At 45.8% G+C, this 14,585-nt stretch overlaps 1 protein-coding gene across 1 annotated transcript in view; it reads left to right on the plus strand.

Annotated features, from left to right (window-relative positions):
- The first annotated feature begins 1,414 nt into the window (after positions 1-1,414).
- DUSP4 (dual specificity phosphatase 4) overlaps positions 1,415-14,585 on the plus strand; it is a 47,892-nt gene continuing 34,721 nt past the window's right edge. Inside the window, exon 1 of the mRNA XM_069626091.1 lies at positions 1,415-1,938. Coding sequence (XP_069482192.1) covers positions 1,527-1,938 — 412 coding nt within the window. The 5' untranslated portion in view covers positions 1,415-1,526. The remainder of the gene's footprint in view (positions 1,939-14,585) is intronic.

A 14,585-nucleotide genomic window follows, 5' to 3' on the forward strand; every position in this document is an offset into this window, starting at 1 on the left:
GGGTGCAGCTAATAGGTACTTTGGGAGGAAACCTGAGTGGCCGTTGACCCGCTCAGGTGTGGCGGCATGGGTCAGGGTGGAGGCTGCCTCCAACCCAAATCGGACGGCGCCAGCCTGAAAAGTATCAGGTCCCACTTACACGGACCTGGAATTCAGAAAATGGAATAAGCAAAAACACTGGCAAGAAGGGGCATCTCTCCCCCACCGCTGAGGTGCCCAAAAGCATACTTGCCAACCCTACAGATTTAGGCAGTAGGCTACTGCTTTTTAAGCAGTGCTACCGACTACAGATTTGGGTGACAGATCCTACTGCTTTTTACAGTGGCAGGAAATGTATGTGACTCTGAGGCATGCTGCAGGCCAAAGCTGCAACACCTTAATTAGTCTGTCTGTACAGTTGGCTGGTAGGTGATTACTTTGATTGGGCTCAGAACACTCCACTGACCTGACAGCTTAGCGACTCTGTCCTGCACTCTTGCCAGTATAACCCTTAGGTAAACGACCAGTGAAGGCAAGTGGCAGAGCGTAACACCATCACCCAGCATCTGCCTATCAGACTGAGGGGGGTATCAGTATCCATGTCATTCCGTGTTTAAGTTGCCCTGCAGGAATACAAATGCATTGCCCAGGCTGCTGCTACAGAGCAGCGGCAAACGTTACCTGCCAGCTCTGTGTGATTACCTTCTGTGACGTTAGGTAATTGAATTTGGTGTTAACTTAAGATTCAGAATTATACATTTTTTACATTTGAACATCTTTCCATGTTGTGCTGTTTGATGGGTTGTGTATTTTAGAATGCTTCAATGGTGCCAACAATGTATGTTTTGTATTTTCCTATGATGTCATCGTTATGCGAATTATTTTTGAAACTTGAAAAATCCCAGATCTTTTTGGTCACAAAATGTTGGCAAGTATGCAAAAGCACACCTCTGAGAGTGTGCAGTTGATGTATGTTGTTGTAAATAATAAAACCTACAGCCAATTATTTTTCCATACCATCATTTGTGGCTTGGTATAATTTGTATATGTTCCATAACTTCCTTACGCTTCTACTGACAGCTTATTGTTGTGAGTCTGTCACTAGCTCCCTTAACTAGACACGAAAGCAATTGGGTGGAGTCCCTCCTCCTTCCCTCACCATTGTATACGGAGTGCAAGCCAAGTACACCGCCAAGAGATTAAGCGCCAGCCCCGGCATGCGCGCACAGTGACAAACAGCAGCTGCGGTCAGCGTTCCACCCCTCCCCTCACTGTTTATTTCCGTTATAACTGCCACGCCCCCTCCGTACCAACCAAGCGCAGGACACAGACGGGCACTACTAGCACGCGGCTCACACAGGACACAACCCCTACGGGGCGGGGCGTGCCGCCGCGCTCTATACCCCGCCTCCAGCTGTGACATAACACCCACGTGAGCCAGCGCCGACGTTCTACCATTGGACGGCGGCTGTTGTCTAAAAAAACAAAACGCGCTGGAGCATGGAGCCGCGGGTAGCCCCGCTTTGAGGCTGCACCTGGAGCGAGATATGGTGGCGCTGGAGGAGCTGTGCGAGATGGAGTGCTCGGCGCTCGGGCGCCTGCTGCAGCGGGACGAGCCGCGCTCGTGCCTGACAACCCTCCTGCTGCTCGACTGCCGCCCCTTCCTGGCGCACTCGGCCGGCTGCATCCGCGGGGCGCTCAACGTCCGCTGCAACAGCATCGTGCGCAGGCGGGCGCGGGGCTGGCCCAGCCTGCAGCAGATCCTGCCCGCCGAGCCGAGCCTGGCCGGGGAGGCTGGGGTGCGCGCGCGCCTCCGCGCGGGCCTCTACTCGGCCGTGGTGCTGTACGACGAGCGCAGCGCGCGCGCTGAGGCCCTGCGCGAGGACAGCACCGTCAGCCTGGTGCTGCGAGCCCTGCGCGGAGAGCACGGCGAGGGCACAGACGTCCGTCTGCTACGAGGTGAGGGGAATGGAACTGGTGTTTTGTGTTTGCTCCGTGCCTAGGGTCCATGTTGCCCCCCCCCAAAGTGTCATTAGAACTGAGCAAGAATGCCTTGTGTGCTCTTATACAGTAGTGCTAAGAGTACGTTGTTTTTAGCGCTACCCGACTGTGTACTCCTGTGTGCAGCATATGGTCCGCTATGCAGCGAGCGATATCATATTCAGACTTCGCTGCCCGTAATTAAGGCATCACAAGTGCTTTGTGTATCCGAAGTGGTGCTTTTTCGGAAGGACCTTCCCATTGTGAATTTTAGACTCTATATTTTGCTTGTAAAATCTGTGCACGGCCGCGCACCACTTTATAGAAACTGCAGCAACCCAGCGCGATTCTATGCATACGTTGTACGTCCATATGGCACGTTCGACTCGTGCTAACCAAGTCGGGATTTAAAACAAAAGATTTGCAGATTTATCGCTCGTTTTATCACACTGCAGGCCATCTGCTGTTCCAAATGCACTGTGATATCGTCTTGTGGTTGTTTGCAGAGAGCGGCGCTAAACCTGTACGGGTTGCTCTGCTTGTAGTAGTGCAGGTGTTTTATTGCATGTTTTATCGCAGCCTTTATTATGAACTGATGTGTACAACCTTAAGCTGCAAGAGCCGTTTGCCCCGTGCATCAGTTTTCCGATAAGAAAAGGCCAGGTATGTTTGCTCATCTCATAGTCTCGGCTCAGCACTGTCTTTCTCGATGCCAGAGCCATTGATAAATATTTAAATGCGGTGCCTGTCCATTCATGCTTTTTCCCCCGCGCCGCAGCCGTGCCCTCCCCTGCCTGCTCGCTGTTTTATTAATGGGTACGCTTAGCCGTCTCTCTGTTTTGCCTGCCATAGCCATTCATTGGGCGAAAAGGCAGGAACCAATTCTGACACTTTAGAACGTTATAAGCTCGAACCACGCTGTTGGTGGCGGCGCCTATTCATTCAGACAGCCGTGCAGTGTAATTGCATTCAAGTAGCTGTCGTGAAGAGGGGTGGGGGGCTGTCTGTACAGCTCCTCGGGGAATCCAACCTCCATATGTAGACAGGCGACCATGGACTCCGGTCCTTGCAGACGATGCTTGCTTATGGCTGCTCGAGTGGGGACGTTCTTTGTCCTCGTCCCATTGATTTGGCGGTCGAGGATCTGGGAACAGAGCCAACAACTTCCAGTTATTAACAGCACCGATCTTACCTTACCGTGCAAGCGCACATCTCGATGTATTGCAAGTGACGCGATTTTTTACGCCCAGATTATGGGCATCGCTAATTTTAGGGGCTGGCACTGTCTTGGGTCGGGTCGCAGCGGCTGCACAGAATTCTCTGCGACGGGTTCCTTAATACTTATATCTCGCACAACATTCAACATTGCAATAGCAGTTTCTGGCAGAAAAAGGCACAACACACGGAGCTCGTCCCTTTAGAAAATCTTACGGATGGTGAGGGGGCAATTCATTGAACGAAGATTAATTACTAATATTTACCTCGTTTACACCTGCATAAGCAATCGACTTCAATGTGTGATGGGTAAACCGGCATGACAAACGATGCATATAATTTGGAAAGGATTAGAATTGTAAGCGTTTGGAAAACAATGGACGAAAATGTAGGAGCCGCCTATAGTCAATATGAGAAGCCTCGTTTTTGCTCCTCTATTTTAAAGGTAGTCCTGAATCCAGACCTCTTTTATGTGATGATGGTATGCAAGGAATGCCCACCCCCCATTTATTCGGCTAGTGGTTCGCCTCCATACTATTCATTCATGGTGACATTTCCATGACGTGTGTTTTAAGAATGGATTTGCTTTACTTTTCCCTTTTGGACAGTTTCCCCGTCGGTGAACTACGCTTGTTTATCGACGAGCAACCTGCTGCATCCATGTATTGGTCCGTGGGGTTGGTGGCTGAAGCTGGGCGTGTGCGCTGCAATAGTCCATTCCTATCAGCTGCCAGTGTTGGAAGGAATGGTTGTTTCTTTGGCCGCCGGGAGGTAGTGTCAGGCGGGCATATCCCTTGTGTCAATAAGCCCCGGTATCCACATGTCGTTCCTTCCTGTGGTGGAACAATATCGTTAGCAAAAATGCGAGCTAGCAGTCTCGAAATGCTTGCATGTGATGCGCATAGCTTTACTCGGAAAGTAACGTCATGGCAATAGGATGGGATTTTTTTTTTATGGAATGCTCCAATTATGTTGGGTTATTGGGATTTATGTGGGGGTAGACTGGAAGCCAAGTATCCATGGGTGTTTTTAGTTTGGGCTATGCCACCTATAATCCAAAATTATTGCATTAGAGTACAGATGGGGAGAAATGGCATGTGAGGACAGATGCAAAGCTTGTAGGTGTTTTGGCTATTTGCCCACCTGTTCACTGCACATGGCCATGCTAATCCCTGTGGCCATTTCCACCCCATTGGGGGACGGGACTTAATTTAAGTTGTAAACATGCTACTTACTACCTTCAGCCACTCTATTTCTAAGCACTACAAGTGTCATTAACTGAAGTGCTGTCCCAGTAAAAATAAGCATTGGCAAAGCCAACAGTTTGAGCTGTTTTAAAGTATTAGGTATTTGCCAGGCACTGCTATTGGATGCACAGGTACTCGCACCATTTTGCACCTGCTATCAATAGCCATTTAATACCACAATGGCATTGCCTGGCAAGTGCCTTTCCCATGCCTACACATACGCACAAACTGTTGGCAATTTCAATGCTTGTTTAAGTTGTTTAGTTCACCATGGAAGTGAATGTAGAGGGCAAGATCAATCCCTCTAAGATTTGCGCAGCCTTGCTACCAAAGAAAACGCAAGGGTGGAGGCTGGTCCAAATGGTTAAACGTAAAGCATATTTGAGGATTAAATACTACAACAAGAAAAATAACATCTTTTAGAGTGAGGAAAACATATATTTTAAGCTTTAGAACACATTTACACCAAGGGACTGTGTGGGGGATGCAAAGTGATTGGGGGGAAAGTGACTTTAAGAGATGAGTAGAAAAGCAGCCAGCATCACTTAATAGGTCTTAAGACTGCCCAGAGGTCCCTTCAAAGTGCTAACGGTGAAGAGGGGAGTTGAGTCTGCTCCCATGAGTGTTGGGTTCTGGAAAAATAGCATTCAGGGGCATTACTTATTCATTGACGTCAAAGACGGATACTTTCTGCCAGTTCTAGTCCTAATCTTCAATCGCCTCAGCGAGACTATCTACAGTGAATTGTCTGGCCTGCTGGACATTTGACTGGGCAGCAGCCTTCAGAGATACTTCTCCTTGTCGGGAGGTGTGGGTCGGAAGTCTTATTACTGAAGGTCGGCCCCTGCAAGAGCAGAATGATGTGATAATGTGTCTATATAGTGCCTTAATCCAAGGTGCTTTTCATAGCATACACATTGTGATACAATCACCCTACTGAAATTGTTACTCATTTATTGACCTCGGAAGGATGAAAGGCTGAGTTGGCCATGCTGGCTTTTGAACCAGCGACCTGCAGATCACGCTCAGGTTGTAGCAGCAATCGCTCAACCGGGTGAGCGATCTTACCTTCCTGGTAATTATGGGTTTCAGGTAGGAATACGCTAAGTGGGGACCCCACATTTGATCTTGGGGTTTCGTAGCCAATATGTGTACTAGCACATTAGCACCACTTGCCTCTTGACCATTGAAGGTAATTAACAAACATTTGCTGTCAGTGGGTTAGATGCTGATGGGGATTTTCCAGTTGAGACCAAATTTGTATTTTTTTGAATTTTTTTTTTTTTTTTTTTTTTTTTTTTTTTTTTACCTTGAACGCCATCTCCTGTGGGGTGCCACAAGGCTCCAGCCTCTCCCTTCGTCAACATCTACATGTCGCCCTAATGAAAATCATTTGAAACCAGAACGGACCACCTACAACCACAAAGATGACGCACTCGTCATCAAGATAGCTGCAACACAACAATTGCCTCCAAGCTGGATTACCACGAACAACCTCCAAATGAAACCCTCCCGAAACAGAAATAATAATCTCTGCCTCGGAAGATATGGCGACTGTCTCGCAATTGGATTGGCCGCCTGGCATGGGAACCCAACCGGAGACATCGAACATGGTAAAACATAGATAAAAAAAACAAAAAAAAAATAATAATGGACAAGACTCTCACTGGAAGCACAAATCAAAGCTACTAACGAAATGCCTCTCTCCTGAGACTACTTAGAAGGATGCTCCCCTACCTGTTCTTCCCACAAAGAACCCTCTCTATCGCCCTCTCAATCGTCTCCCAAGTACTATCCAAATTGGAAAATGCATTAAAGAACGTCAATGCATCCAAAACACTACAGCAGCAGGGATACTTCTGAGACTAAACTGAAGACCTCACACCAGCTCTGAGAAGCCTATGTTGGCTCACAGTAAAAGCATTGCATTGCATTCAAAGCCCTCTGCATTGCACACAAATCATTACACAGCCAATGAGCTGAATTCGTCCAGTCCAAGATGACCCGATACCAACAATGAAAAGACTGAAGATCAAGCAAGGACCATGTCCAACTCCTCTACAGCATACACCTGCTTAACTTACATGATCATCAGATCAGTCTAATTCGCACTGAAACCCACACAAAACTAAATACTGCAAAAAACACCCAATCACTGTCCGTGCCCATCCAGACACAATATCCACAGTGCGCACAATCGGAACACGCCAAGAAACCAGACTTGCATTAAACGCCAGTTTCTCCTGGTTCTACATGTACCAACAGAAAAGCACAACCTCTATCCTACTCCCTCTTCCCTCGCTAATCTACCCAACCCACTCTTCCAGAAACATGCGAGTGCCTGGAGACTAAGCCAATGGTAACCGTGTGCAGTATAAGAACTTGAACATAACCTCACATCAATACTGTATCGAACACCATACAGCAGTTGTTGAGCTGGTGCAAGTGGTCTAATCCCCACCCAACTTCTTAGCTCTGCGTCTTCCTTTCTGTTAACTCTTTGATCCAGGCCCGCCTATCGCCCGGGTAGATGAATGGGCATTTCCTATTTGGACCTAGGGCCCAAACCCCTGCTCGGACAACAAGTAAACACGCATCGACATTTGTGCTGTTCCTCTGTCTACACAGGCCAGCATCACCAGTCAACGGTATCGCCCGATGCGCCAATCAGCCACCCCTCACCATCCACAACACAGAAGTTGATGCTCATTAACGTCCACTCGGTTATCGCCTATGCGGCAGATATCGCCGACCTTCTCACCACACAACCTTGATGCCATCTTCATCACGAGACCTGTCCCACATTCGCGCACTCCATAGACTTCCTTGTCCCCCGATGGGTACAGTGTCCAATGAGACAGCCCAACAAGACAGGAAGTGGCTTTGTAATCAACCACAAGACCGTTGCATCCTTGCCCTAGACTTGATGTCGACAACATTGGCTCCTTTGCGGTCCTCTCCTGTCGCATCCTGCCCTCCCCCACAGTTACTTCCATCTAATCTACACCTGAGCTGCAGATGCCACCTTATCTGAACATGGATTATAAAGACTTTACCCAGTTGGATCAGGGGTTAACATTTATATGAATACAATATCCCAGAAGTAACTTATTTACAACAGACTTTACAAATTATGTAAATGCTACATTCCATAAACGGCGGTAGTTGAAGATTAAAATTAAAAGGTATTGCACTAAATCATTATCGGATACTTAAACCGTTTTTAAACATTGATATTAAAAGAGATTGAAAAGGCAGACTTTTAACATTTAAAACAGTGAACCTATAAAATGTGATTTCCTTTATTTTCAGAAACAAGTAATCGCATGTATGTTTAAGCATGTGGAAATAGTTGTTGGGTGATTTCATTTCGGTCAACTCGGGCCAGCAACAGACGTTTTGCACCCTGTATTCTCACCTTAAAATGTCTCATTTGTACATATTGGAGAATGCCCTAAAGCAATGTGGAGAGTTTACATCTGTTAGGGGGATTCCCCACTGGATTTTTAGGAGCACTAGTAAATAAATTCTGCCATGGTCAGATCTGATGAACAGTCGCACTTTCAGACAGCTGGTGTTGGGGTTGTTCCCAGATGCGTTCGCTGTCTGTAGAGTGCATTATTGACCTTACAAACGTCCATATTTGGGACACCATCAGTATACGTGCTGCTGGGCAGGAGTAAATTGCATACAAGCAGCCTATGTAGCTTCACTCTTAAGGGTGTCAAGCTAATTGGTGTAAACCCGATTTTTAATTTTTGCCAAATCTCCTGCCATCTTGGAGGGGCTGTTCATGTCAAACTCAGTAAAATGCCCGTCAAAGGATTTTTTACTAGTATGTTTAGAACCACATAGTTGCGCTTTTTTTTTATTTTTGCAATAAAAACAGGAATAACTTGGAAAGTAAACAGGCAGTTTTGATATTGTGGCCTATGGGGTCAGTTATTAGTCAAACGCGGGAGCGTTCTTTTTTTTTTAATTCATTTATTTACAAGTATATACAGAAATGATATCATACCAACAGATAACAGAAGGAAAAGCATAAAAACTAAAAAATCATTAAACACATTCCAGATCTTCTCATATAAAGACAACTTACATTTCAATTTGTAAATCAACTTTTCTGTTCTAGACAGGCAGTGCATTTCCGGGACCCATTCCTCAAATGAAGGAGGGATCCGGCCTTTCCATCATCGAAGAATTAATCGCTTAGCCACAATGAAAGCTCTAAAAATCAATTTTTTTATGGGCGGAACTGACATCAGCCAACCCTGAATCATCACCTAGAATCACCGTCATAAAATCTAGGACAGACCCTCCACCCGAAATCCTGTCACACACATTAGACTTTATCCCAAAAATATCTGACCAGCACACAGCTTCATAGCATGTGCTCCAACGACCAGACTTCCTGAAACAAACCAAACAATCATCACTGTCGGTCATGCCTCTTTTATGTAGTGTTTCAGGACTCCAATACACGCGATTCAGAATCTTAATCTGTCGAGACCTTTCACTCAGATTCAGCGAACACAAGGAGACATTACCACACACATTCTGCCAGACATCCACATCAATCTCGGACCCAATTCTCTCACTCCAAACTCTCCGCAAATTGTCATTACTTCGATAATGTGACGCGATTAGCTTGTATAGCCTACTGGCTAGACCACCTTCCTTCCCACTAGTCCAGAAAAATATTCACATCCAAAGACGCTGACCAGTCCACCTCACCCACAGACCTTTTCAGGCGTCTATAAGCAGAGTCCGATAAACCTCCAAAATTCCATCTCTCCCTCAACTCAGCCGCAGTCAACCACCGATCAGTTCCCAAATCAGAGATCTGTTTAATACCCATCAAGAACCATCCAGGCCAAACAAACTTCCTGGCATTGTCCCTAATCATAGGATTCAGCCATATAGAGGCGCTCCTGCATTAAAATGTCACAACCTAGCAATGACAAGACTTCATCCCATGAGGAGCGCAAAAATGGCGTTGCCAACAAACCACCCCAGAAATCTTTGTATTAGTGGACAACAAGGCTTCGGGGCCCAGCGCCATAGGCATTCGACTCCGCTACCGCCCAGCTGTTCAATTCACCACTCAAAAACGGAACAAAAGAATGAGCAGAAAACGCCAAATGATAGGCCCTAAAATTCGGAACCCCTAAACCACCTAAATGGATTGGAAGCTGCAACTTCCAAAGACTAGTCTCGGTGGTTTTCTGTCCCATAAAAATTCTTGAACAAGACGGTCTATATCTCTCCAATAACACTACATTTTCAACGGATAACATGCCGGACACAAAGTTAATTGTGGGTGCCAGATTCATTTTCAGGGCATTGACTTTATCCCACAGCGAGATTTAGCAGCGACCATTTTTCCAAATCCAATTTACAATCCTGAACAATCACACGTTTTCATCAACCATAAGGGAGAAAGGATATGTTAGCCATACCCCCAATTAGTGCAAGTGCACATCACACCAAGTAAACCCCAGCCCCGTAACCAGAGTCTTATCACACCTGTTGGACAGGGGCAACACTTTTGATTTCAAGCGGTTAATCTTGTATCCACAACAATCATGATAATCGGACAAAATCCTCATCAGACAGGGCAGGGACACTTCCAAATTCTGCAGCACCAACAAAATATCCGCATAAACCCTTGCCTTTTGCACAACACCCCAACAGTTAACACCATACAATATCTGGTTCATTTTTGATGCAAATGGCTAGTGGTTCAATCGCTAAAATGAACAGTAGAGGAGAAAAAGGACAACCTTGGCATGTACCTTGCATCAAACGGGCCCAAAACCACCCCGTTAGTCTTAACGTCAGCCGTCGGATTGACATATAGAAGAGTAACCCAAGAAATAAAACCTTCACCCAGATTCATCCTCCTCAAAACCGAATACAAGTAATCCCAACTAACCCTGTCAAAAGCTTTCTCTGCATCAAGGGAAAGGACAGCGGCTTCAGTCCATTCTATCCGCAACCTCCATGGTGAGTATCAGTCTCCTGATATTACTAGAAGTACGCCGATTTTCAAGAATCCAGATTGTTCCTCACCGATTAAAGTAGTCAACAACTTTACAAGAGGCATAGCAAGGATCTTGGCAAGAATCTTATCAGTATTGATGAGGCTAATTGGGCGATAACTTTCAGGAAGAATCTTTTCCTTTTTTCAAAAAGACCGAGATAGATGCATGTCTTGTACTTTTAGGCAATATCCCATCCAATCTGCTAGAAACAAACATATCTCTCAAGAGCTTTGAGGCCGAATTCAGGGGGATCCTATAGAACTCACAAGGGAGGCCGTCTGGGCCCGGGGATTTACCCACATCAGCTCTGAGATTGCACCTTTGATCTCATCAACCGATACCCCACCACCAAGTAGATCACGTTCTGTATTCTGAATCCTAGGCAAATTTAAGTCGCCAAAGAAGTCCTTACCCTTACTAGTAATACCAGCCTCATTGCTATACAATTTCTCATAAAAGTCACGAAAAATTGAGTTAATTTTCTTTGGATCAAATGTGATTCTACCATCCTTGTCAATCAGAGAAGCAATTGCCGACTCTGACATCTTTTTCTTTAACCTGTATGCCAGACATCTATCACAACGCTCACCCTTTTCAAAATAAGTACACTTGGAGTAGAACAAACCACACTCTGCCCTTAGCGACAAGAAGTCTTCCATTTCTTTTTAGTTTTTTCAAAGTCGTCAATTTCACTGAGTCAGTCGGATCAAGCATCAAATCCTGAAATCTCACCAATACGTAAAGATCCTGCCTTTTCCTCTCCTCCTTTCTGTTTACCACCCGACAGCCCCAAACAGACACCACGCATACAACATTTAAAGGCTTCCCACGTGTTCGCCACACTGACATCATCTGAGCGGTTCTCCATAACAAAATAGTTTGCTTCCGAAACAATCTGTTCCACAAAACATCATCCATCAATATAGCTTTTCAGTTTCCACGAGAAAGGCCTATCACACCGAAATTTAAGTCTTAAATGCATCACAACCGGGGCATGATCACTCAATAAAATATTACCAATTTTACTTGAGACAATACCTCCCGACACATTCCCACCAGTAAAAATCATGTCAAGTCTAGAAAACACACCATGAGCACTAGAAAAGAAACTGTATTGACTCTTGTCAAGGTTCTCCAGACGCTGCATATCTTTCAAATTGTGTTCCTCCAAGAGCGATCGAAGCGCCTGCTGATGATGATGATTATGATCACAACGCGGCACCCGCCTTACCTGACTTCTATCCAGTATAGGATCAATCACAGTATCAAAGTCCCCCCCCTCCCAGAAGAATATTAGAATTATTCAAATCTAAAGGGTCTGTGCAACCATTCTAAAAAAGGAACCATCGTCCACTGTAGGCGCATACACATTGCAGAGTGTTAACAATTCCCCCTGAATCTCAACCAACAAGGCGACCAACCTACCATCCTCATCTGCACACTCTTTTAAAATCTTAATAGGTAGCTTCTTCCGAATCAAAATGGCCATGCCCCTTGACCTAGATGAAAAGGAAGAGCCATAGGCTGAACCAACCCTCTCCTTTTCTAACCTAGAAATTTCATCTGCCAAAATGAGTCTCCTGTTAAAAAAAAAAACAGATGTCCGCATGCATGTCCTGTAACATGTGAAACACTTTCTTTTTCTTTAGGAAATTATTGACCCCATTCACATTCCAAGAGACAATACAGAGATCATTGACCGTCCCACCTGTCCATGAAGTCATTACACCAGGAAGGTCAAAAGCATGAAAAGCAGAAACAGAACAAAACACAGATAAATGACACACATACATATATGAACAAAAAACAAAAATAACAGATAAGACTGCAAGACTATTCAGCCCAAAAAACAATTGAAACAACATTCAGAACAATCCCCAGGACCCCTCCCAAGGCACAATAGAAAAACAATCAATAATACATCAATAGTTATCCTTTCCAAAAAAATACAAGAAAAAGTGCATCAGTAAAAACCAATAAAGACAACCCTTCCTGTGTTCACTCTACAGGACTTGGTTCTCTCAAAACAATCCAATCCATTCAGCTGGATCCCAGCAAAAGCTGTCTCCAGGGAAATGGCTTGTATCCCAGGCAGGGAGGAACTAACCCCCAGGTGTTAGGCTAGGGGCCTGTAACTGGCGGCTCTCCAGCTGTTTTTCACTCATGATCCCTCTTTGCCTATGTTGGCTGGGTGGGGGGTGGGTTTGTAGTCCAAAACATCAGGCGAGGCAACATTTGCAGACCCATGGGGACGAGGTCCATTGCTTTGAAGGAGAAGCTCTTAGTCCAAAGTAGCTCACAACCAACTGTTCATTAATGGACTCTTTGAAGTAGGCAGATTTTTTTTTTTTTGAGGGGGGTGGTTTCTCACCTCTCCGAAGGGATCCCCTCCACTGTAGCTTGGGGCTGTATTTGTGTTTTTGAATTGGTTTTTATTTGAAGAACGGGGACGTCCATTTCAATCTGAAATTGCAATAGCACATCCCCTCTAGAAAGAACATTGCATGATAACCTGTTCTGTGTGTTTATTTTTTAAAAATGTTTTTTTTTTTTTTCCACTTTGAGAGTCCGCAGCCATCGCTTTTAGCTCACTAATTTTCACAAATGAAGGAATAACCATTTGCATATCAGTCCACGTCTGGGTTCCCCCAGGTAACTTAAGTTGGCCAACTCCAAGTTCCAGACGTGCACCCCTTGCTCACTGTGCTCGGAGGCACAGCTCCACCTCACTGAAAGCTGAAACACGTGTCTGAGGTTGCTGTTGGTACTCTAGTTCAAAGGAGGTTTGGCTGCCCTTGTGGGCGAACAATGACATCTAGTGGAAAACCCTTCTGTGGTTATTGTGCCATGTTCTTTCTACAGGGGCGCCTGCTACCTTTTTGTGCACATTTTGGTAATGGCTGTACAGGCAACATTTTGTGGGAATTTCACCATCTCCTACAGATGTGGGGGGGCGGGGGGTGGTGAGCCAGTTTTGTGGGGCATAGCACAGACAAAACAAACCACATGTGTTCATATAAGAAAAAGTTTACTTACAAAGTTAACATTGTATGATGGGTCAGGGTGTCCCCTTAATGGTTAATCTTTGGACTACTGAAGTATTCACCTCAAACCTGGCTGGGAGTACAGTCTGCTCCATGCCCTCTGCTAGAGGGGTGAAGACAGACTTCCAAGAAAGAGACCTGATCTTGTACACAACCATGCTAGGGGCATAGTATGGTGAACCTGCTGTGTGGACCAAGCCATACCAGCTCCCTGAACAATGGAATTGGGATCATGCTATGTAGTAGCAGTTCCTGCAGATGCTCTCTGGTAAGCCCATCTGATGTGGACTCGAGGCCCTGGTTCCTGCCCGGAACCACGTGTAAAATACACAGACCAGGGACTAGCCCTTTCTCCAGCTTCTTCGTGCAACATACCATTGCCGGTGGACCACTAGGTTTTGAAGGAAATCTGGTCCTGTATTATGGAGTGATCGGTGTGTGATGCACATGGCTTTGAATGTTGCTCTTAAGCTAACATGGAGCCAGTGCAGAATTCTGAATGAGGGGGTGATGTGTTCCCTGGGCAAGAGGGCAAGGAGCAGTCGGGGCTGCTGCGTTTTGGATATGTTGGAGATCTTAACTGGTGTGCAGAGACGCTGGGATAAAGTTATTTGGAGTTGTCCAGTTGGTGATGGTGACCAGTATTGCGCAAACTCTTTGACGGTAAGGAACAATAAGATGCGTACATCGAAGTGACAGGTTCTCGATAAAGCTAATGTTTGGACAGGGATAGGTTTGCATCCAAAATGTTTGACTGGGTGAAGGGGGGGGCAGGTGGGGTCCCAAAGGTAGCCGGCAATGGTAAAGGTTGGGATTGGAGACCTTTTCCACGTATTGGGATCTCTGATTTAACCATGTTGAGGGTTAGGTGGTTGTTAGTCATTGGTCGATATCCGAGAGACAGGAGCAAGGTCAGGCTACTGTAATGTCAGTGTGTGGGGTTGGAGAGCTCCCCTTCAATGACGAGTTTGTGTGTGGGATGCTATCTAAAGTCAAATCACAAACTGATTCATGAGCCCAGGCAGGTCTTGCCCCATACCGCGTGCGTGAAAAAGAAACCGCCCGCCACCGCTGAT

The sequence above is a fragment of the Ambystoma mexicanum genome, chromosome 6p, assembly GCF_040938575.1.
Source record: "Ambystoma mexicanum isolate Mex_15411 chromosome 6p, UKY_AmexF1_1, whole genome shotgun sequence".
Classification (NCBI taxonomy): Eukaryota; Metazoa; Chordata; class Amphibia; order Caudata; family Ambystomatidae; genus Ambystoma; species Ambystoma mexicanum.